Consider the following 22,665-nt stretch of genomic DNA (forward strand, 5'->3'; position numbering starts at 1 on the left):
ATGGCTTCAGATCCCCTCTGATATAGTCATTTTGCAGACCAGTAAGAACTGTATGCAGAAACATATTTTGCACCAGAATGGGATCATATTTGAGACTAGACTCTGCTTCCTGTGATGCAAATAAAATCTTCTGCCTAAGATCTAAAATATGAATTAAAAAGTTCATATTAACAGCTAAACAGCTTGTATCCTATGTGCTGTTCCTATTAATGTTTTTCCACACAGGACAATGTCATGGTCCGTAGGATTCCGAGCATCAAGTACGATGTAGGGTGGAACCCCCTTCTTAACCTTTAAAAGTTTCTCCTGGAACTCTAGCCCTTCTGCCCATTTGGGATCAAGATCGGGTTCAAACATCAAAGTAGTGTCCTCCTTCAATGGGTTCATCTTTATTCGGCACTCAACCTGCAAAGAGGTGCGCTTGGGAATTAATATTTTTTTCTCTGGGAGTTCTCACCACATACTCATGTGACTTTTCTGCCTTTAGAAGTGCTATAAAAGCTTGAATGTGATTTATCTCTAATCTTGGGAGTGTCACATTCACTAATCTCTTTAACTGTTCATCACATGCTGAGTCTGCACTTTCGCCTGTATTGTCTGTCACTATGAACTCAATAGCATTGTAACCAATGATGGGATAGGAGAGATTTTTCCCCTTTGTTACCAGCATGGGAATGACAGGATCTACTTGGTCATTGTTTCCTCTTTGCAGCTGAAATGTGACTTCTATCCACCCAACATAAGGAATACCTTGTCCGTTTGCTGCTACTATTTGAAGTGTGTCTGGTGCGTCAATTATTTCTGAAAGAAGCTTTAACCTCACATCAGGTAATATTTCATTTTTCCACCACTCATCGATGATACAAACTTGAGATCCAGTATCCCACAATGCTGTTGTTTTAACTCCCTGGATATAACAGTCAACGAGACACTGTTTTCCCACTAAAGTGGCCATGCTCAGTGATTTGTTTGAATTTGTTCTCATTGTGGCACTTAATTCTTTGACATCTTTATGCCCTTTCTGCTGGCAGTCTTTCTTGTGTCTACTCCAGTGACGAGCCTGACATAACTTGGAGCAATAGAAAGCTTTGCGGCAGGATGTGCATAATCGTAAATTGTGGTCACCTCCCTTCATCCCACACCCCCAGCATTGTTGATGGGACTCTAATATCTGGCAGGTTACTCCCTGTCCCGTGGAAGTAACCCTCTCTCGTTTAAATAAGCATCCCTGGATAGGTTCCTGCCCTTGCTTTACAGCCTGCAAAGAAAAGCCCACTGCTTCAACATCTATGGCAGTGGGTGCAATAACTTTCAGTGTCACTCTGCTGACAGTTGAAGCATCTTCTTCGTTGACTTCTTGTCTGGGTGGAAAGACGGTGTGGTGCAAATCCTTGCTGGAACTGAGCTGTTCTCCCTCTCTGTCCTGTATTGTAATTGGGCCAGTACCCGGGGAATGGGCATTCCGGGTGAGTAGCTGGGCCATAATTTCGGAAACCTGGCGAGGACAAACCCTGTTCCACAGCTGTCTGGGGTAATTGAATCGACTCTCTAATCTGTGACACTTCAGCGCTGAGGTTCTTTAATAGTGCCATGTCTGATTTTATTTCTCTGAGTTCATTTAGCAAATCAGGGTTATGCTTATTTTTATTTTCCTGAAGCGACGTTTTCCCTTTCTTTTCTGCAGGTGCTGGGATATCGTTGCATTCCGCCGAATGCACCACGACTGGATGATGCTGGACTGCAGCTTTCTTTTTGTTTTGTCTCTCTGTTTCAGTCATACATGCAATGTATAATTTCTCTAACAACAGCTCGTCACTCACATCTGTTTGGTGCAGGTATGGCTTCAGATCCCCTCTGATATAGTCATTTTGCAGACCAGTAAGAACTGTATGCAGAAACATATTTTGCACCAGAATGGGATCATATTTGAGACTAGACTCTGCTTCCTGTGATGCAAATAAAATCTTCTGCCTAAGATCTAAAATATGAATTAAAAAGTTCTGCGGTGTCTCCTTACTGTCTTGGACTTCTGACATCAGCTGCTTGTACAGCTCTGTGGCTCCCCTCTCCTGGTAATGTGAGCGACGGATCCTTCTCAGGTTAGGCAGTGTTAAGTTTGCTTTGCCCTCTAGATAGCTGCGTAGCTGCATGCAAGGGACGATGGCTTTAATCACTGCATGGACTATTTCATGTTCAGGGACATTCTTATTTTTCCCGTTCTCGATTTGATGGGCCAAGCTGGAAAAACAAAGTTTATCTTTCTGCCCTGGTTCCCCAATCTGAAAAGATATTTTGAACTCCCTTTGCCACAGAATTGATTGGGTAAGGTCTTTTGTTGAGGCACCGCCCTGAAATGTCTATTCTTTTTGACTCACTGTCTGAACTTCCTGTTTTGATTCACCCTCTTTTGGCTGCAGTGATAACTGTAAAGCTAATTGGAGTGCTTCAATCTGTTTTTGCAATTTTTCTTGCTCTGACATCTGAGTTACATGCAATTCCTTTTGCTGTGACTCTAGTGTGTTTCGATTTGACAACTGAATTTCAGTGATTTTGTCTTTAAGGTCAAGGAGAAAAGACATACCCTGGTCTTCAAGTTCATCTACCTCATTTCTTTCAATATACTTTACAATATGTGCAATTAGAAATGAGCGACTTTTACCCAAAACATTCTCTCGTTGCATACCAGCAATATCTAAAAAGTCGCATACTGCAATCAGATGATCACTGTTGAGTGAGTAAAGTGTCCCCACTACTTCAAGTCTTAAGTCCTCCAATGTGTTCATGTTGTTTGTGGATAAGTGGCCGGTGTCAGTGTAAAGCAGAATGTCTACTTGGTTGGGAAGGACTTGCAGCTATCCTGGTTGGGTGAGGAACCTCAGAATACTCGCACTTCTGCCAATCCAGTTGTGAGACTACTGTACACCACCGACCTCCTTTGTGGTAGTTGTGGTTGCAAGGTGGGATGTTGTCATATGGCACTACATCACTCGGCAGGACCAGGAACCATCCCTCCTCGCTGGGGCCTCTAAAATGTTACACCCTGATAAAGGGGGAAAATATAAATTAATAAATGAAAACACGGACTCGTGCTGTTGTCTCTGCGTCAGTCTGTATTGGCTGTGACGCACAGCACACATCGCGTCAGCCACAACCTGCAACCTTAGATCTCACCCTAGTGGACATTCCAAAAGTACACTTAAATCATATATTGATTTTAACCTGTTTTTTCTTCTCTTTTTTACAATCGAATCACATTGATTCCTTCATTTATATGATCATTTGATCTTTACTCTTTTTAACCTCTACACTAACACAATTTATAAAGTTGCAAAATGTATTTACATTTGAGAATCGAGACATTTCATGTACATTTAACATGTTTGGGCATAAATCGAATAAAAATAAAACATATGTCTATATCAGTTATATAGTGCCATCGTGGCTGCTGTGAGTCACATGTCAAGCACCATACCCCCACTCACCCTCACTTCTGCCCCCTCAAAAATCGAGAGTGCATTACGCACCTGGAAATGGGTTTCATGACCCTTTAAATCTGGTGACTCATGGTGAGTCTGATTATTGCAATGATTACTGAGTTAAAAACAGCAACAATGTTGTTGCAAATAAACAAAGACAGTTTTACTGTTCACCTGTTTTTATTTTACAGTGTATTTGCATGCTATTACAATCAAAGGTCTCATTAAGTTGGAAATGATGAAGAAATGATTATATGTGAAATGATGCCCTCTGTTGGCAATATAATAAAGCAGAGTCCAAAGTCCAATGACACACACACACACACACACACACAGGGGTGTTTTTGTGAAAAGTGGGGACATCCCATAGGCGTAATGGTTTTTATACTGTACAAACTGTATATTCTATGGCCCTACACCAACCCTACACCTAACCCTAACCCTCACAGGAAACTTTGTATATTGTTACTTTCTAAAAAAAAAACTAATTCTGTAGGATTTATAGGCGTTTTGAAAAATGGGGACATGGGTTATGTCATAAGTAAGTCACCCTCTCCTTGTAATACCTGTGTCATACCCAGGTCATTATACAGAACTGTGTCCTGATATGTCACAAAAACATGCCCACACACACACACACACACACACACATATAGCATTTATTTATTTATTTATCTTATTTAAGCCTGTTATAAATAAATAAATGGTTTAGCTACTTTATAAAGTAGATAATTATATAAATGAACTAATAAATACTTATAATTCAAATATTAACATGAATTAAACAGCCAACAGAAAACTGATGTGTACTTTATTTCTTTTTTTTAAGTATGATTGACTAATCATTGCAATAATCAGACCACCAGACTTTAGTCACCAGAATTAGTTAAAATTGGATTTAGATTACACAATATATCTGTCTGTGATCTCTGAGCAGATGTTGGATTGTTGTATATCCAAATATGTGGTCTGAGCAAAAGAATAATGTTTAACTTGACTGAACCAAGTGGATCTTTGTGTGAGGGAAATGGCCTGTAAGCAAAACATGAAGTCCTCCATCTTTTTATAATCACTTCATTAAAAATGTATACACGGGTGCACAATCCTGCTCTCTCTCACACATGCACACTCTCACACAGTCTTCCCAGGCATGAAACGAGTATTCTGCAATTTATCTAGGTCAAACACAAAGCCCCTGCACCCCTCCATGGTCTTCAAGAGAGAAAGCAGAGAAAAAATGAGAGGAGGAGAGGGGGCATGAGGGTAAATAAACAAAACGCCCATAGAACACATTGATCCTCTCCACGTGATGTCACATTCATCACTGGGCAATGGGGCCAGTGAGAGAGAAGGGGGCAAAACCAGAGAGAGGGAGATGTATATGTTTTTGTGAAGGCTGGATTCTAACAGAGGTACTATCGGGATTGTCAAAGGTAAGAGCCTTATTATTCTCATATTAATCTGAAAATCAATCATTTCAAAGCAAGTGTAACATGCAAATGAGTGGAGATATAATTTCCTCTGTAATTTAGATTTTAAAAAAAACTGACAGACTGCATGCTTGAGAAAAATATTTAAAATTACATTATAGAACCTTATGATGAAAGTTTTGTTTTTGTTTTATTTAATTCATATTTAATTTGAAACTATTTAATAGCATTCATACAGTAAATCAGAATTGGATTATACATTTGCAAATATATTTTAAAATGCTATACAGTATGATCCAAGTCAAAAACTGCATACATTTTTTCCATTTAAATATGGAAATAAACACAAAATGATTTGAGATAAAATTCTAAAATAAAATACAAATAAATGAGAAGCAAAGTTGACGTTTCACTTATTCTGTTTCGATAACTTGAATTTTATGGTAAATATATGGTGTATGTTTAGAGATAAGTGTATGGGAGTCTTTTAGAGTGATGAGTCTTACACACAAAAAAGTGCTCATCCCTTTTCTTTTCCTATCTTCCTTCCGTCTTTTTGTCCATTTCCACTTAAAAAAAAGGAAGAAAAAAAACAAGCACACAAATACACATATCTCATGTTCTCACCCCTGTGGTGTAGCTACAGCTGCAGCTTCATGGACACTGCATGCTCAAATGTAAAAGTCTACACAAAAATGAAAATGAAACATCATTTACTCACCCTCATGTTGTTCTAAACCTGTGTGACTTACTTTCTTCCAGGGAACACAAAATGTATGTTGAAGAATGTTGGTATCCAAACGGTTTCAGGTGCCACTGATTTCCATTGTATGGACAAAAATACAAGTAAATGGGACCCAAAACTGTTTGGTTACCAACATTCTTCAAAATTTCTTCTTTTGTGTTGCACAGAAAAAAAGAAAAAAAAAGTACATACATACACGGGGATGAGTAAATGATAATTTGGTGGACAATTGCTTCAAAACATTCAACACAGAAACCATGATTTGCTTGATGTTGCAGGTCTCCACAGTTCAAAATGACTAAAAGGAACTCAAACCTCAGATGGTTACTTCTTACCCACCTCTTACTGTCTGATGTAGTATTTGGCAGAGCTCCCCACCCTCAAAGCAACCCGAGGCCTTCTGTCACTTCAATGCCTCAAACAGAGCAAGTAGAATCACAAGTTGTTGAAGATGATCTTGCCGCCACCCATCAGTTGGTCTCAAACCTCTCAGCCTCTCTACAAGGTCAGCTGGATCTTCAAAGCAATGTAAGCTGTGCAGAACTCTCTAATGGAGGCTGGATTGGAAAGGGTTTCTCTCAGGAGCTATTAGGGTTGGCAATGGTGCCAGTGCTGGTGTCAGCAGGATGTTTGTTTGAAGCCCAAGCACTAGTAATGCAACTCTATGTGGTGTTGGGGCAAAATGACACACATGAATTTCTACAGGACATTCTGGAGCTGATCAAGAGAGGTAAAGAGAGAGATTCAGCACACATGGTCCATCAAAGTGTATTCCAAACCCCTTCCTCTCCTTCTATGCTACACTCTGAGTCTCAACGCCACCTACAGGCTGTAATATTTAACATTCATCAGCTAGCTGAGGTGGGTGAGAAAGATGATAAGGGTAAAGTTGGGCCTAGTGGGAATTGCAATGGATGGGTGAGAGTGAAAGGCACTCGGTTCCTCGGGCAGGCCACTGAACAGAGCAAGCCATTGTGTCTTGAAGAAGCACAGCAGGCTTGTGGAAGCTTGGGATTCCAATGTGCAGGTGTGACACAGGATGGCGATTCTGGATATTTCCTTGTTGTCTTGAGGCCTGGAAGCCGCGTAGTGCCTTCATCTAACTTTGAGAGCTGGATCCAGAATTGCAAGGTGGGGTCTGTCCGTTGGCGCAGAAACGGGATCCCTCAACATCACTGTGTAAATGAAAAAGAAGAGCGAGTGAATACCGTAGTGGAGTGGATTCCAGCAGTCTCCACGCTGTATAATCTGGGAACAGCTGTTTACTATGCTTCGGTCAGCTGCTATGACACTGCAAAAGAGAGAGCCATCTTCAGCACTGTGGATCTGGGCACAGACGCCCTCATGGCCGCAACAGGGGGAACCGCAGGGGTTGCCGGTTATGCGTTGGGGGCTGGTTTAAAAACAAGTGTGAAGGCAGGGATTAAATATCTGCTGAACAGCATGAAAGAGGAAGATGACCTGGTAATGAACCAGAACAGCTGGGAGGATCGAACTCTCAATGTCCAGTAAAAGACCAAGGAGAAACCTATGAGAAGATTCAAGAACAACAGCTGCATTGCTCCAGGGCCTCAAGGATTTTTACACCTATCGTAAATGATGTTTAGAATGATCTATTGCTATATGTTCAGTCATAATAAATTTGTTCAGTCATAAATACCTTATTATCCAAAAGGTATTTAATGACATCAGCAGGTGACATTATTTTTTGGTGGGAAATAATATTAGCCTAAACATGAGCACCCCCCCCCCCCCCCATTCAACATTCCATACTGTTAGGTTATAGAAATATGGATTTTTATTTTATTTTATATATATTATACTATTATAACACGATATAATGTGTCATTAATGTTTCAGAAGACATCCTTTTTATGCATCACGATTAATTTGCTTGTCATTATGTAAATAATTCCTGAGTTTGATCATATATTTTAAATCCTAAAATCCTATTTTAATTTAGTGAGAGACTTCAAAATGTACTGCATAACAGGAATGACAAGTAGCCACTTATAACGTAGCTACTCAAGATTTACATCAGTTCTCCAGCGTCAGCGGAGACTTGACTCACGTTAAGCATGGGTAATATTCAGAGATGGGACCAAGTCACACATGTGCAAGTCTCAAGTAAGTCTCAAGTCTTAACCTTCAAGTCTCAAGTAAGTCCCAAGTATTTTTTTCTCGGGCAAGTCAAGTCAAGTCAAGTCACAAGTTATGTCAAGTCAAGTCAAGTCCTGTAGTAAGTCAAGTCAAGTCCAAGTCAAGTCACCTTATTATTGTAATTTTACCTGCAGAATCTGATCTTAATAAAGTTAAAGACAAGATGGTAACAGTAAATTAAAATAATTTGGATTTGCATTGTAAATACTCATGTTCAGTAAAATACATCATGGAATCAAACAAAATTGTAACTTCATAAAATTATTTATTTTTCACTTCTGCCAACAGAAATGTTTTACATTTTCAACATTGAGTCCATAAAACAAATAACAGCTAAACATCCAACAGACTCCTCTCTGAACACCCCCCCCTCTCTCTCTCAAACGATGTGACGTGACATGACATGAGGCCAAGTATGGTGACCCATACTCAGAATTTGTGCTCAGCATTTAACCTATCCGAAGTGCACACACACAGAGCAGTGAACACACACACACACACTGTGAACACACACCCAGAGCAGTGGGCAGCCATTTATGCTGCGGCGCCCGGGGAGCAGTTGGGGGTTCAATGCCTTGCTCAAGGGCTCAAGGGCAAAGTCGTGGTATTGAAGGTGGAGAGAGAACTGTACATGCACTCCCCCCACCCACAATTCCTGCCGGCCCGAGACTCGAACTCACAACCCTTCGATTGCAAGTCCGACTCTCTAACCATTAGGCCACAACTTCCCCTCAAACACAGTTTACATACAACATTAAACTTTCTTACATTTCTCCTCTCTCTCTCTCTCTCTCTCAAGTTCAAGTTGCTTTATTGGCATGACATTTGAGTTACAGTATTGCCAAATTTAGCATTTAGATACAGAATAAAATATGATTACAATAAAATACAATAAAAATAGCAGCAGCAGCAGATAATATTTCTAATATTAATAAAAGTAATTATATAGAATTAAGAATATAAAATAAAACAGTTGAATACAATAAATGATCCCTTTCGTATGGTGTGTATGGTGTATAAATATTTAGCAGCTATTGTGACTGCCGTCTCATTCTCTCCAAGTATATAGAGTAGTTTCTCCGAGTCATTTAGAGACAAGAATGAAGGATTCAAAGCTTCAAACTGTGGGAAGAATGTTTTCTCTTGTAGTGCTGTATTTGGGACAGACAAGAAGGAAGTGTTTCTCATCCTCTGTTTGATTCAGCTCACAGTGTTTGCCTCTCTTCTCTCGGTAGCCAGGATCTTTTATGTCTACCAATCTCTATTTCCAAATCATGATCACTGAGTCGATATTTTGAAAGGATTTGTCTTTCTTTTAATTGCTTAAGTGATAAGTAATTTGCCAGTTTTGTGGTTCTGTTTAGGGCCGAATAACACTGGAGTTTGGTTTGGAGCTCAAATTCATTTTTCATCATAATTATACTTCAGCTTTTTGTCAATTAGTTTCTGAATGTTGGGGTTGTGATTGGAGTCAGACTCAGTTTGGGTTTCCTTCATCAGGTGAAGCACGAGTGTGTTTCTCTCTCACTCTCTCTCTCTCTCTCTCTCTCACACACACACACACACACACACACACACACACACACACACACAATCTCTCTCTCTCAGAGTACATCCGTAAGTCATTACCTCTATTACAAGGTATTGCACTTGCAAAATATAAGATTCGAGAGTCTTGTCTGCAAGCCGAGCACGATGTGGCCTATCCCACCATGTATGCGCCACCGGTATGCGCGCTCATAATGGAAGCAACGCGGTCGCGACGCACACGCGGTGCGACACGCTCGACGCCTCAGGGGCGCAACTGCCCGAGCGCTTTGGAAACAATTAGAAAGCGGCGCGACTAGCGATTTCCACGCGTTTTTAGGCGCGAATTATTGACGACAAAAGCGATGACCCTCAGTACCCCTCAAGCTGAGATGTTGATGTGATATCTGATCTAAGTGGGCGTGGTCTGCGTAAGGTAGAGAGGGCATGACTGATGATGTCATGACATGACAACGCGATTCTCAGCCTGCGCTCCAGCTGAGTAATCAATTTTATTTTTTAAAAATAATTTATATATTTTATATTCAAACTGAAAACATAATGTGATTAACACTCAAGTCATCCTGTCTCAAGTCAAGTCAAGTCCCGAGTCTTTAACTTCCAAGTCCGAGTCAAGTCTCAATATTGTAATATTTAACTGTTATAGGTAATCACACCAGAACACTACTAGATTACAAGACAAACAGAATAGACAGCATAAAACCAAACTTTATAACTTTATACATGTGATTAGAGTATAGCAGTTACAATTAAAGTAAAATAGAAATGTTTCTACCTGCATTTCAGTTTTGAACTTGTTTTATATAAATGTATAGTCGTGTTTTATATATGCATAGAGTAAAATAAAGAAAAGTATTATTAGCGTATTCTCACATGTTGATCTTATAATGTTTTCGTGAAGAGACCGTACGGCCTTTTAAATTTCCGCGGTAGGTCCACCCCTCCATAACATGACTTTCACTTCGTCATTTCTTGGAACGCGAGAAGAGAGCTCATGAGTTTCGTTTCTACGGCTGTTCTATCAACACCCCTCTGCTGTGATGAGTTTGATTGACGGGTAATTCTACCAATTGCGGTGGTCATTGTGCCCGTCTGCGCCAATAAACGAACGCGACGGTTTCAAGATGGGTGGGACTCTTAGACTGTATAGGTGGGACTTATGATTTAGTGGGTAGGCAGAAGTGCACAGCAGAGGGAGGTTTATTTGAAGAGCCGTCGGTTTCCTGAGAAGTGCTTGTTGTGTGTTTATTGACTCTTCGTCAGCTGATGTTCAGTTCAGTGCTGCATTGTTGTCTTTACTGCATGTCTGCAAAACTCCCTTTGCAAAACTGAGGTCTGAGGATTACTTCTTCAAAAGTGCAGACTATTGTCTCAGGTAAGATGTTCACTTGTACGCTAATATGACAGTTATTCACCATGAGATGCTCATTCAATTACCTGCAGTCATTGTTCTGTCAAATGTATCGGTCTAGTGTACGATTACTGTATATGTATATACTGTATAGTAGACTTTATTATTATTATGACCGAGGTGTTTAGAAATGCAGTTCTTGAGTCAGTTTTTCCGTCTGTTGTTTGTGGAGTGGTGAGCAGGTGTGGGGGATCTTTATCACTGTGAGGGCAGAGTGCATGTAACTTAAACGTGTTCTTCAGCCTTGGTCTACTTTAATTGAAACGGTCTTAAAACACATTTTAATTTCTTTAATTTCTGAACAATTCTTACTGACCAAATACTAACCAAATAAATAGAATAACAAATGGCATGTTGAAGAGTCACACCAGACATTATTATTCTGTGCTTCAACTTCCAAACAACTCCGGCATTTTTGTCCTTGGCTTGCTTTCGAAAACAACCACTGGAACAGGGCTTAAGCTCAGACATCTGACTTGCAAAGCAGTTGCAGGACAGTCCTAGTCCTGACCAGTCCTTGACCTTTCGACAGATATGAAATGTTTTTTTTTTATTATTATTTCGTAGAATGACACAGTGGGAGCGATTGCAGCAGCTGGATACAGTGTATTCTCAGAGGGCTTCTGATCTGTACAATAGAGATGAGTTCCCAATGGAAGTGAGACATTACTTGGCACATTGGATCGAGGGCCAAGACTGGTGAGTGCAGTACCTGTGTGAGCAACAAGTAAAACCTGTGGATTGATTGTTATAGTTCTCTATTCCAAAACATATTAAGAACCATGAATGAAGAGAAGCACACAGCTGCATCAAGGTCTATCAACAAGTCTGTGTGTGTTACAGGGAACGTGCTTCGCGGGACTCCTCCCAAGCTGCGTTCCTGTTTCAGGTGCTTCTGGAGAATCTGGACAACCAGTTCAGTCGTTTTGCACAAGAGAAAGATAGTTTCCTACTGCAGCGTAATTTCAGACGCTACAAACAAAACTTTCAGGTAAGTGTACTTCTGTTGCCAAAACCATCATGCCCGATGCCCTCTTTGGATTTCTGAGGATCTAAAAATGCTAAACAAACAAAACAAAAAAAAGGATACTGGTAGCCTAAAGGCCTGTTTACACCAGGCCCGATAACTATAACCTCAACTGTTTTACAGTCCACACCAAATGATGATTTAATGAAGGTTATTTTTATTTCTGTGTTTGCTGTGAAAATATTTCCATTTTTATTGTTCATCATCAGCTGGTAACAAAAAATCTCTGTATGGTTATAGTTTCTCATTTACAGAAGTAAAGTGTTAATCATTGACAGCTATGGTATGAGATGATGGGTTACATTTGCTTGTTTGCAGAAGTATCAAGAGGAGCCTTATACTCTTGCTAGTATTATCAACTGGTTCCTGGTGAAGGAGAGAGAAATCCTGAATGATGCAGAGCTTGCACAGCAAGTTAGTACCTTATAATATCATCATCATCATCATTCTCATTATCAACATCAGCATCTTCTGATTCTCTCTCAACGTCTCAGGTGCAGACATTGCAGGTTCAGCCAACAGCAATGGAGTTGGAGAGCCAGAGAAAAGTAGAAAAGAGTTTTAAAGAACTTAAGACCAAAGTAGAGGTGTGTGTCTGTGAGTATACAAATGTGTTTGTGTGTGTGTTTGTTTGTGTGTTTGTTCAAGAACATGATTCATTTTTTAATTTGGCAGGTGATGGAGCACAGCATAAGGTGTTTGGAGGAGCAACAGGATGAGTTTGATTTCAAATATCAGACCCACCTAATGGACTGTGAGGCTGCACACTTTATTTAAACATGCTGTCTTTGATTTCACTGTATATGGTGGTGTTAATGTATGTGTGTTAATGTGCCTTTAGCTTGCACAGAAGAAGAGAAGAAAATGCAAGCAGAAGGGCTTCAGAAGCTGCTCAATGCACTTGATAAATGCAGAAAGGTAGACACATTTTGTGTTCATTTCTATTCTATTCAGGCTTTTTATTATTGTTAACTAAACCTAGTAAATAAGTTTATTATGTTTATTAACCGTGCTGTATCATTGTCTCAGAACTTCCTGTCTGATATCTCGACTATGTTGGACGCTGCTGATGTTCTGAGCTCAGCGCTCATAGATGAGGAACTGGTGGACTGGAAGTGGAGACAACAGAAGTCCTGCATTGGTGCTCCTGATGATACAAGTCTGGAACACTTAGAGAAATGGTAACTGCACAGGAATTTCTCTGAGCGATGATCTGTACAAACACCTTTCAGATCTGTTTTTAAGATGTCTATGGCTTTCGGCAGGTTCACTCAAATTATAGAGAGCATGTTCCAGCTGCAGAAGTTCTTACAGAAGCTGGATGAGCTGGTAGGAAAGATGACCTACGAAAAGGACCCTATCCCAATCCAAAAACCCCGTTTAAAGAGTAGAGTGGAAACTCTGCTGACCAACCTGATAAAGAGGTATACACATACACAACAACACACATACATGACTCTCTCTTCATGCATATGTGCTTCATTTATTGGTTGGTCTGTTTTCAGCTCATTTGTCATAGAGACTCAGCCATCCATGCCACAAGGTCGAGGCCCCCTGGTGCTGCGCACAAACATTCAGTTCTCAGTTAAAGTCAGGTCAGTCTCTAGCATTATACGATGCATTAATCCATGTATGAAACTGAAAACCAATATTGTTCCTATTTGCTATAGCAATGATTATTATTATGCTTCGTTCTCATACAGTTGCTTGTGACACAGGTATATACTTTCAAACATTAGGAAACTGAGCATATGTTAATTCAGTTTAGTATACTTTCCTCTATATGATCCCTATTAGTTGTAAAGGGTTAGTGCACCCAAAAATGAAAATTATGTAATTAATAACTCACCCTCATGTCGTTCCAAACCGTGAGACCTCCGTTTATCTTTGGAACACTGTTTAAGATATTTTAGATTTAGTCCGAGAGCTCTCAGTCCCTCCATTAAAACTGTGTGAACGGTATACTGTCCATGTCCAGAAAGGTAATAAAAACATCATCAAAGTAGTCCATGTGACATTAGAGGGTCAGTTAGAATTTGTTGAAGCATCGAAAATACATTTAGGTTCAAAAATAACAAAAAATACGACTTTATTCAGCATTGTCTTCTCTTCTGGGTCTGTGGTGAGTGCGTATGACGTATGAAAAATGTATTTTCGATGCTTCAACAAATTCTAACTGACCCTCTGATGTCACATGGACTACTTTGATGATGTTTTTCTTACCTTTCTGGACATGGACAGTATACCGTACACAGAGCTTCAATGGAGGGACTGAGAGCTCTCGGACTAAATCTAAAATATCTTAAACTGTGTTCCGAAGATGAACGGAGGTCTCACGGGTTGGAACGACATGAGGGTGAGTTATTAATTACATAATTTTCATTTTTGGGTGAACTAACCCTTTAAGGAACTAGGTAATAAGAAATATTTGTGAATGTTACCTACTTCTCTTAAATATCAGTACTGCTTTTCCCTCATATATAAAATGACCATAACTCTCCTTTTTACAGATTGTTATATAAAGCTTCGGAACTGAACCATGTTATGAAGGTGACTGTTTCTGTTAACAAGTAAGATCGCTGTCTATCTTTCTTTCCTCATTTTGTATGATTTTGATTTCTGAGACTATAGAATCTGAGAGTCATTTTTGTTAGATTTATGTGTTTTGATATGGTTTCAAATTAATCAGTTGGTGTTTAAGAATCCTCACTCACTTTCCTCAATGTTTTTTGTTTAGTGCTGCTTCACAACTAAAAGGGTGAGTGTTCACTTATACAGATTTTTATCACCCCAACCCACAAATATATGACTATTATTTTAAATACCATGTTTGTATTTATATGTGTATATATTGTAGGTTTCGGAAATTTAATGTGCTCGGCACCTTAAGTAAAGCTCTTAACATGGCTGAGAGTTTGAATGGGGGCATGGTTGCTGATTTCAGACATTTGGTGAGTCCTTCCAGTGTGAGTTTGAATGTATTGCCAAACAAAGTAACATTATACCATTATTACATACTATGAACTAATTAATAACTAATTAAGTGATGGCACAACAACATCTGAGATAATATACAATGGTAGACAATTTGGCAATTGTTAGTGGACCGTGTTAAAAAACATTTTTTATCCAAATAATGACTATAAAGATAAATTGTTGTGTATGAATTGTGTGTTAATGATAAATTATTGTGTATATGTGCTTTTTCACAGACTTTGAAAGATCAGAAAGTTACTAGTGGAGGAAAAGGAATCAGTGATGTGAGTTCTCTAAGGATCTTATGTATCATAAATGCTAGACTGGTTTCTAGAGTCAATACTGATTAAGGGCATTTCTACATCTGTAGATCATTTGCTGTTTCAGAACAGGGGCTTACATTTTGCAATGCATATTCTCCTCGGTTTGGTTTGCTTTTAAAATTAAACATTTTAAAGCCCACCCAAAATGTGATTACGTTTACATTTAGCAAACACTTTTATCCAAAGCGACTTACAAATGATGACAATGGAAGCAATCAAAACCAGCAAAAGAGTAATGATACACAAATGCTATAACAAGTCTCAGTTAGCTTAACGCAGTACACATAGCAAGGTTTTTTTTTTATTCTATAATAAATGAAAAGAAAACCGATAGAATAGAAAAAGAATAGAGCATGATAGTGTTGGAGGCCTTTTTTCTTTTGTTTTATTTTATAATAAATAAAAAGAAAAGGAATAGATAGAATAGAGAAGCTATCAGCAGTTAGTAAATAGAGTGCAAGTCTAAAAGGGCAAGTTTTTCTTTTAAGAAAAGAAATAGAATATTAAGTTCTTATTATTGTAATAATAATAATATTGATTTTATTAAAAAAAAAAAAAAAGAAAAAAAATTACTGACCAGTAGTGTATATTGTTATTACAAAATATTTATATTTTAAAAACATAGCTTCTTTTTTTTTTTTTACTTTTTATTCATCAAAGTATTCTGAAAAAAATATTAAGCAGCAGAACTGTTTCCAACTTTGATAATGAATCATCATATTAGAATGATTTCTAAAGGATCATGTGATAATGATCCTCAAAATTCAGCTTTGCATCACAGAAATAAATGATAATTTAAAGTATAATAAATTTAAAAACAATTATTTTAAATTGTAATAATATATCACAATATTACATTTTTTTCTGTATTTTTGATCAAATAAATGCAGGCTTGATGAGCAGAAGAAACTTCTTTCAAAAACATTAAAAATAGTAATGTTTCCAAACTTTTGGTCTGTGTGTGTGTGTGTGTGTGTGTATGTATGTGTGTATATATATATATATATATAATTAGTATTACTACTTAATATTACTACTAACTACTTAATAATACTTAGTTTTATTGACTTACTGATTATTAAGTCACAAGTGGGTATAACTGTCTTCTCAGTGGTTAAACTGCACGGCTATCAAGAAGAATTGACATGTTAGCTCTGGAGACTAGCTTTTGGTAAACACACAAATGTATACAGCATAAGCTTTGATTCCCTCTCTAACTTGTAAAGTTATGATACAGCTAAGTTTGTTGGTCTGTTGAATTTGATTGCTTTCTCACCACAAGCGAACAAATCCAGTTTTTTTTTTATTTGGGCCAAGACCATCTCATTCAGTCAATCTCAAGCCAATATTTTTTTTGGTATGGATCTAATTGCAATGTTCGAAATACACCTAAATGAACCAAACTAATGGACAAAACATGCCAAGTTGAGTGTGAATTGAAAACGCAATAACAGTAACTTCTAATAAAACACATTGAATTACAGTGCTGATGATATTTAGATAAATAATTCCAAAGCTTGCAAAGCTGTAATATATATACTCTATCAGAATTCAGAGTTGTATGTTTCTAAATCTGGTTTTGTGTTTTGTGCAGCTCTCATTGAGTGTGACTGAAGAACTGCACAGAATAACCTTTCAAACCCAGTTTGACTACCAAGGCCTGTCTGTCCCTTTGGAGGTGAAACATATTTCCTCATTCAAAACATCCTCAGTAAAGTTTGAACATTCCATAGATTTGGCATTCCTGTTTTTATGACCATGCTCCGTTTTCCATCCCAGACCTCTTCCCTTCCTGTTGTGGTGATCTCAAACTCCAGTCAGCAGCAGAGTGCTTGGGCATCTGTTCTGTGGTTTAACATGCTCTGTTCAGATCCCACGGTCAGGAGCAAGAGTTGCTTTTTGGTTCATGAAAAGCTTGAATCATCATAATGGATTTTTTTTTTTATTATTATTATTATTATTTGCGTCACTAAAATTCACTCTTGTGTGTGCATCTAGAACGTCAAGTTTTTTGAAACCTCTCCTGCAGCCACTTGGCCACAGTTTGGGGAAATGCTAAGTTGGCAGTTTCACTCTTGTGGGAAACGTGGTCTAGACAGTGACCAGTTGGAGACCCTCGCCATCAAGCTCTTTGGTATGCACTTGCCACACCTTTCATTCTTTAATAGAAAACATAATATAAAGTAAAAAAAGGTCATAAATGAATCTTGTATTCGTTAATAATGTCATATTAGGTAAACAACAGAGCTATGACAACTGTAAGTTATCCTGGACCAAGTTCAGTAAGGTAAAAACACTATTATGCAAGCCTTTGTGAAATGCTGATATGGATGTATGAGTGTTTTGTTTACACGTGGTTTTTTGTATGTGGTTTAGGAGAACCTCCCTGATACAAACTTCACCCTGTGGGTGTGGCTGGATGGCATCCTAACCCTGGTTAAACTCTACCTGTCAGACCTGTGGAGTGATGGGTATGGATGCCATAGATAGATAGACAGACCGATAGATTCTTCATGGAGTGTGTGTGTTTTCAACACAAGTGTGTCTGTTATTGTAGGTCTATAATGGGCTTTGTCAGCAAGGGGAAGGAGAGACTTTTATTAAAGAAGAAGCAGGATGGCACTTTCCTATTGCGTTTTAGCGAAAGCATCAAAGATGGAGGAATCACATTCAGCTGGGTGCAGTATGCTAACAATGGTAAACCATCTCATAAAATAATATGTACTTCTTTCATACATTAGTTCAGTATTCGGCCACACAGGGTGCAGTGAATGTGAGACAGAATACACACACACACACACACACACACACACACACATATATATATATATATATATATATATATATATAATATAATATAATATAATATTATTATTATTTTTTTTTTTATTATTAGGCACTCCAAGTGTGCAAACAGTGAAACCATTCACCAGTGCTGACCTAAAGCAGATTGCTTTACCTGATATACTCTGCAACTTTCGGATGATGATAGCGGAAAATATTCCCGTTAACCCACTGTGTTACCTTTACCCTAACACACCCAAGGACCAGGCCTTCGGTAAATATTACAGTAAAAAGACTGGAGGTAAGTGGCTTATGTAGAATGTGGTGAATTTCAGGCATTGTAACAACATAAAAATAAAAAAAATAAAAACATTTTCAAAGACATTTTCCCTTAAGTCTGCTTATAAATATTACACTTTGACCAATTCTTTTGGAATACATTTTAATATTAAAAAACTACCCCAAGCACTATTTACTTGTTATTTAGAACTTTCTTTTCTTTATCCTTTAACTGAGTGTAAATATAATATTTGTTCAAACCAACCTAAACCTATTTAATATAACAAGTACTAAATTGTTCATTTACATAATTTTCTTTGTCTTGTGATGTTTTTGTTTTAGAGGAGAATCCTTACCTGAAGTACCTCAAAACCAAACTGGTTTTTGTCTCTAAAAAGTAAGTCTGTGTTTGTTTGCATGTTGTATGTTTGCATAATTACATAACATTTATGATAGTGCGCATGTGCTGTCTTTGGTCTGGTGTTTACTGTTTTGCTATTTAAAAAGCAATTTTTCAGCCTTTCAGTGATATTTAGTATGTATCTTGCAAATTTTTATTTTTTTTCCCCTCATAATTTCAACTAAGCTGCCTAATTTTTTGCTCCTGAAGTTTTAATCATAAGGTATTATGATCTATGTTTACACTTAATAATAAGAAGTAATAGTCAATAGTCAGTAATAATAGCGGAAATTAGGCAAATAAAAAGCGCATTACTATAACTATTCATGATATTTTTTCATTTTATGTCACCAGCTAATTTGTGAACTCTGAATCTTAGTTCAGTGCTTCATTACTGCACATTTGGTCCTGCACACATGCGGACATAATTTTTTGTCATCAGCACAGTTTGGTGATGTCTCTGAAAAGGAGCAGAATATGGGAAATTAAGTATCTGGGCCTTAGAAACAAGATGTACTTTGCCATAATTTTTATTGCTGCCTGTGTAAAGGTGATACAGGTTGTCACTAGATTATTATATTATGTGATGATGTGGGATAACAGCATTCAAGAACTTAAGGCAATATTATTTGATGATAAGTGTGACGTTCTGGAGTGAACAGATTTTAAGAGTCTGGAATGAGTAGACACTGAGTTGGCTGTTCTGCTGGTTTACTGGAGTGATCTGTGCTTGATTGCTGCAGGAATGGCTGTTCTGGCGTCAGAGAGGGGCCAGAATCTGATCTGTCCACACAGGACAGAGGTGAGTCCCGCCTCCACAGCCCCTCCAAATCCAATCAGCTCGACCCTAACCTGCATCTGATTTGCTGGATGATCACAGAATGTGTCATGATTGGGTCATATGGATGCTTCTCTGTCATTCAGAGGCCCAGTCAACTTCATCATTTTGTTTAGATTCTTCCTTTCTTTTCCTCCTTTCTTTCTTTCTTTCTTTCTTTCTTTCTTTCCATACCCAAGTGCATTTGGTTTACTTTGCACAAAGACCTTGTGTTTGTGTGGTGGGCTGTGACTGTGGTGTTGCTGTTTTTCAGTAACACAATCTAACCATAACAGTAACGCTGATTTAAAAACGTTTGTGGAAGCTTAAGGTTGCATGCCACATGCACATGCAAAATATAGGGATGCATGATATCGATAAGCTGTTTTGATTTTTAAAGGTGCAATGTGTAATATTTACAATGATCTATTTACAGAAATGCAATGTAATATAACTATGTTTTCAGAGGTGTATAAAGACCTTACTAAATGAGCAGTTATGTTTTGATTGCCTTAGATTGAGCAATTTATATCTACATACACCGGGTCCCCTTACATGGGAAGTCGCCATCATGTTTCTACAGTAGCCCTAAATGGACAAACTGCTCTACTGAGCGCATTTCGTTGCTTTGTTGTTCTTGCAAATAAAACACTAACACAATTATGAACAAGTACTTTTACATTAGCAATAACATCGATTTATTTAAAAAAGTAAATATTATTACTTCATTTACAGTTGTAAAGAAATCTCATTGCTTTCTGCTGTCTTTACCAAGGAGAGCTTTACCTGTGTCGGCCACTGTAGTTTCTCTAAAGGGAGGGGTGAGTGGGGGACTGAACCGTTGGTGGCAATTCGCAACTTCACCGCTAGATGCCGCTAAAATCTAAATATTGCACTTTTAAAAAATTAATTACAGATGTCAAACATGTTATACTGTATTAATGAAGACTGACAAATTTGTATTATTATTAGGGTTATTATATTTTTTACGTTTTTTAAAGATTAACTTTGATCATTTGTTGACAGCAATGGTTATATAAACTGGGCAAAATGAGAAATTTCTAAAACTGGCTGAGAACTGATATAGTACCGATATATTGTGCATCTCTAAAACTGACCCAACACTCTTATGAATAAAGGGTTTTAATTGGCATTTATGGTTCCATGAAGAACCTTTTAGATCCTTTGGACCTTTCCACTGCACAAAAGGTTCTTTATTATAGTGTAAAATGATTATTAAAATGTTCTTCAAAAAAAAAATGGTTCTTCACTGAAATGTACTTTGAGGATCTAAAAGTGGTTCTTCTATGTCAGAGCGATGGTTTTGGATCCTTTTGGAACCATTTTTTTTTTAAGTGAAGCCAAGAGCATCAGAAATACAAGATGTTATTATTGTGATGATGCTATTGGGTTTATAACATATCTCTTGCTTTCTCATCTCCTTCATGTTTAAAAGACCCTCCATCTGTGTCTGACGCGGGTGATGATGACTTGTTGCTCCAAGTGCTTGAGAAGTCTCCAATGCTCTCCAGCTCCACCATTGATGATGATACGCTTAACAGTATTTTGGACAGTGATAGCGAGAGCACTATTCCAGAAGCATTTCCTCCAACTTCCCCCCACATTTCACCATCATGGCTCCAAGACAACTTTTCAGAGATTCCTTTGGATCTCTTTGCAGACGCACTTTCTCCAGAAATTGATGTTAATCTCACATTGCATGAGTTTCTTAACTCTCCAAACATCCTAAATGGCATAAACCTTCGAATGCTGCCAGAGGAGTCAGATGACTTTTTCCTTGATCCTGGTTTGATTCAAGAGCTTGGCTATCCCAACGTACCGCTGACCCCCTGAATTTCATCCATTTAACACAAAACCATGATCCATGTGGTTAGCTAAATCTCAAGCCATATAATGATTTCCCTAACTCTGATTTGTTGTAAATAAGGATCAAGTAGACAGGCAATATACAGCTCATGACTTCATTTTCAGTACTGATTTCATTATAACATTATCCATTTAGTGTTAATATCTGAATTTCATCACATCTAGTCATCTGTTACTTAGCTCTATTCCTTTTTTATCAGAGTAAAGCCTTTGAAAAGGCTTAGAGGTAAAAAATAGAACGTTTAGGACGAAGTCTTGTGACCTCACCATTTGTAAGCTGCTAGCAAATATATGTCCCTATAAAAAAAAGCTGGAAAAAAAGTTTTTATTGGAATGAATTCAAACAATATCAGAGCACTTTAGCAAATGGAAATTAGTGGAGATTAGAGAATAGAGTTTGGATGACTATTTATGTTAAAAAAAAAAAAAAAAAAAAACCTTCGTCAAATTGACCCAAGTAAAGATCAGGTTTTTATGATACAAGTATACAGCTATTATGCAGGTCTGTATACAAGTTTGTATTCTTTTATTCTGATTAACTGGACTTTATTGGAAAAGATAATTTGATCGTGAACGCAATAAACTTTATTAATGTTAAGCACCTTTAGTTATGTGAATCAAGCATGAGCTTTGAGCTAATGGTTTAAAAAGCATCTCAACAGCAAAGACATTTTTGTGCATGCATTTATGACTAAAGAACAAATTCTCCATGAAAAGATGTCTTTGCAATAGCAACAATCAATATAAAGCACCTTAAAATAGTGCCTGGTTTAAATTTTATCACTTTATTTTACATTTAAAGGCACCAATGTTGATGATGCTTTTACAGTAGTCTTTAACTCTAGGATTTGAGGCACCTTCACTTTTTTTGTCTTTTATAATAATTTTTTTATTTTGTATAACCACTTTTGAGATTGTAGAAAATACATGAAAGCTTTGTTTTTTGATTTGATGGCTTTCACTAAACTGCCCAACCTGAAGCCAATAGAAATTCTCCATTATCCTGTTTTTGGTACTGGATAGTTGAGTCATTAATGAAAGAGTTTTGATTAGAGAGATGCTATTTGAAAATGGAAATTATTTTGGCACTGCTCTATTATTTTAAAAGTTGAAATAAGTTCTTTTATCCCAATTGAAGAGAGATTATTCAGAGCTTTATCTCTCTGGTGAAAATACTTCATAGTGTTTGTTGTAGATGTTAATATTTTTTTAAAGAAAATGAATTTAAATAAGACTGTATGATTACTCTGAGAGTAACACTGAGTGGAAATCTGTAACAATATAATTCTTATGATTTCTTGTTAAGTGAAAATTGTTTTGTGTAACAGCATTTACAGATAAAGTGAATGTGTTTCTCTAATTGAATATGTTGTGTCCTGGAGGAGATTGGACAGTCTCTGAA

At 37.6% G+C, this 22,665-nt stretch overlaps 2 protein-coding genes across 3 annotated transcripts; both read left to right on the top strand.

The window, feature by feature from the left end:
• Window positions 1–5,927: 5,927 nt before the first annotated feature.
• Window positions 5,928–7,345, top strand: apof (apolipoprotein F). The gene has a single exon (XM_059570835.1). The coding sequence runs from the start codon at window positions 5,946–5,948 to the stop codon at window positions 7,161–7,163; it is 1,218 nt and encodes a 405-aa protein (XP_059426818.1). The 5' UTR covers window positions 5,928–5,945; the 3' UTR covers window positions 7,164–7,345.
• Window positions 7,346–10,510: 3,165 nt separating this feature from the next.
• stat2 (signal transducer and activator of transcription 2) lies at window positions 10,511–21,671 on the top strand. 2 transcript variants are annotated; one of them, XM_059570833.1, is made up of 24 exons: window positions 10,511–10,734; window positions 11,338–11,469; window positions 11,614–11,761; window positions 12,116–12,211; window positions 12,292–12,384; window positions 12,473–12,551; window positions 12,639–12,715; window positions 12,827–12,978; window positions 13,063–13,221; window positions 13,303–13,392; window positions 14,308–14,367; window positions 14,535–14,555; window positions 14,655–14,748; window positions 15,010–15,057; window positions 16,691–16,774; window positions 16,876–16,974; window positions 17,095–17,230; window positions 17,331–17,383; window positions 17,473–17,567; window positions 17,654–17,793; window positions 17,993–18,181; window positions 18,502–18,556; window positions 19,303–19,361; window positions 20,833–21,671. In XM_059570833.1, exons 2-24 carry the CDS (start codon window positions 11,339–11,341, stop codon window positions 21,228–21,230), a joined length of 2,556 nt encoding a protein of 851 aa, XP_059426816.1. In that variant the 5' UTR covers window positions 10,511–10,734; window position 11,338; the 3' UTR covers window positions 21,231–21,671. The 2 variants fall into 2 exon arrangements, with proteins under 2 accessions (XP_059426816.1, XP_059426817.1); XM_059570834.1 differs by lacking the exons at window positions 10,511–10,734; window positions 11,338–11,469; window positions 11,614–11,761 and having other exon boundaries at window positions 12,188–12,211; window positions 12,292–12,394.
• The last annotated feature ends 994 nt before the right edge of the window (window positions 21,672–22,665 follow it).

This window comes from Carassius carassius, chromosome 17 (assembly GCF_963082965.1).
Source record: "Carassius carassius chromosome 17, fCarCar2.1, whole genome shotgun sequence".
In the NCBI taxonomy this organism is placed as follows: Eukaryota; Metazoa; Chordata; class Actinopteri; order Cypriniformes; family Cyprinidae; genus Carassius; species Carassius carassius.

What these genes read in the sequence shown, in the direction of transcription:
- apof (XM_059570835.1), top strand. Translation starts at nt 5,946, where the DNA reads ATGACTAAAAGGAACTCAAACCTCAGATGGTTACTTCTTACCCACCTC.
- stat2 (XM_059570833.1), top strand. Translation starts at nt 11,339, where the DNA reads ATGACACAGTGGGAGCGATTGCAGCAGCTGGATACAGTGTATTCTCAG. An exon ending in GTGACTGTTTCTGTTAACAA is followed by an intron (nt 14,368 to 14,534) that starts GTAAGATCGCTG and finishes TTTTTTGTTTAG; the next exon opens with TGCTGCTTCACAACTAAAAG. An exon ending in GCTGCTTCACAACTAAAAGG is followed by an intron (nt 14,556 to 14,654) that starts GTGAGTGTTCAC and finishes TATATATTGTAG; the next exon opens with GTTTCGGAAATTTAATGTGC.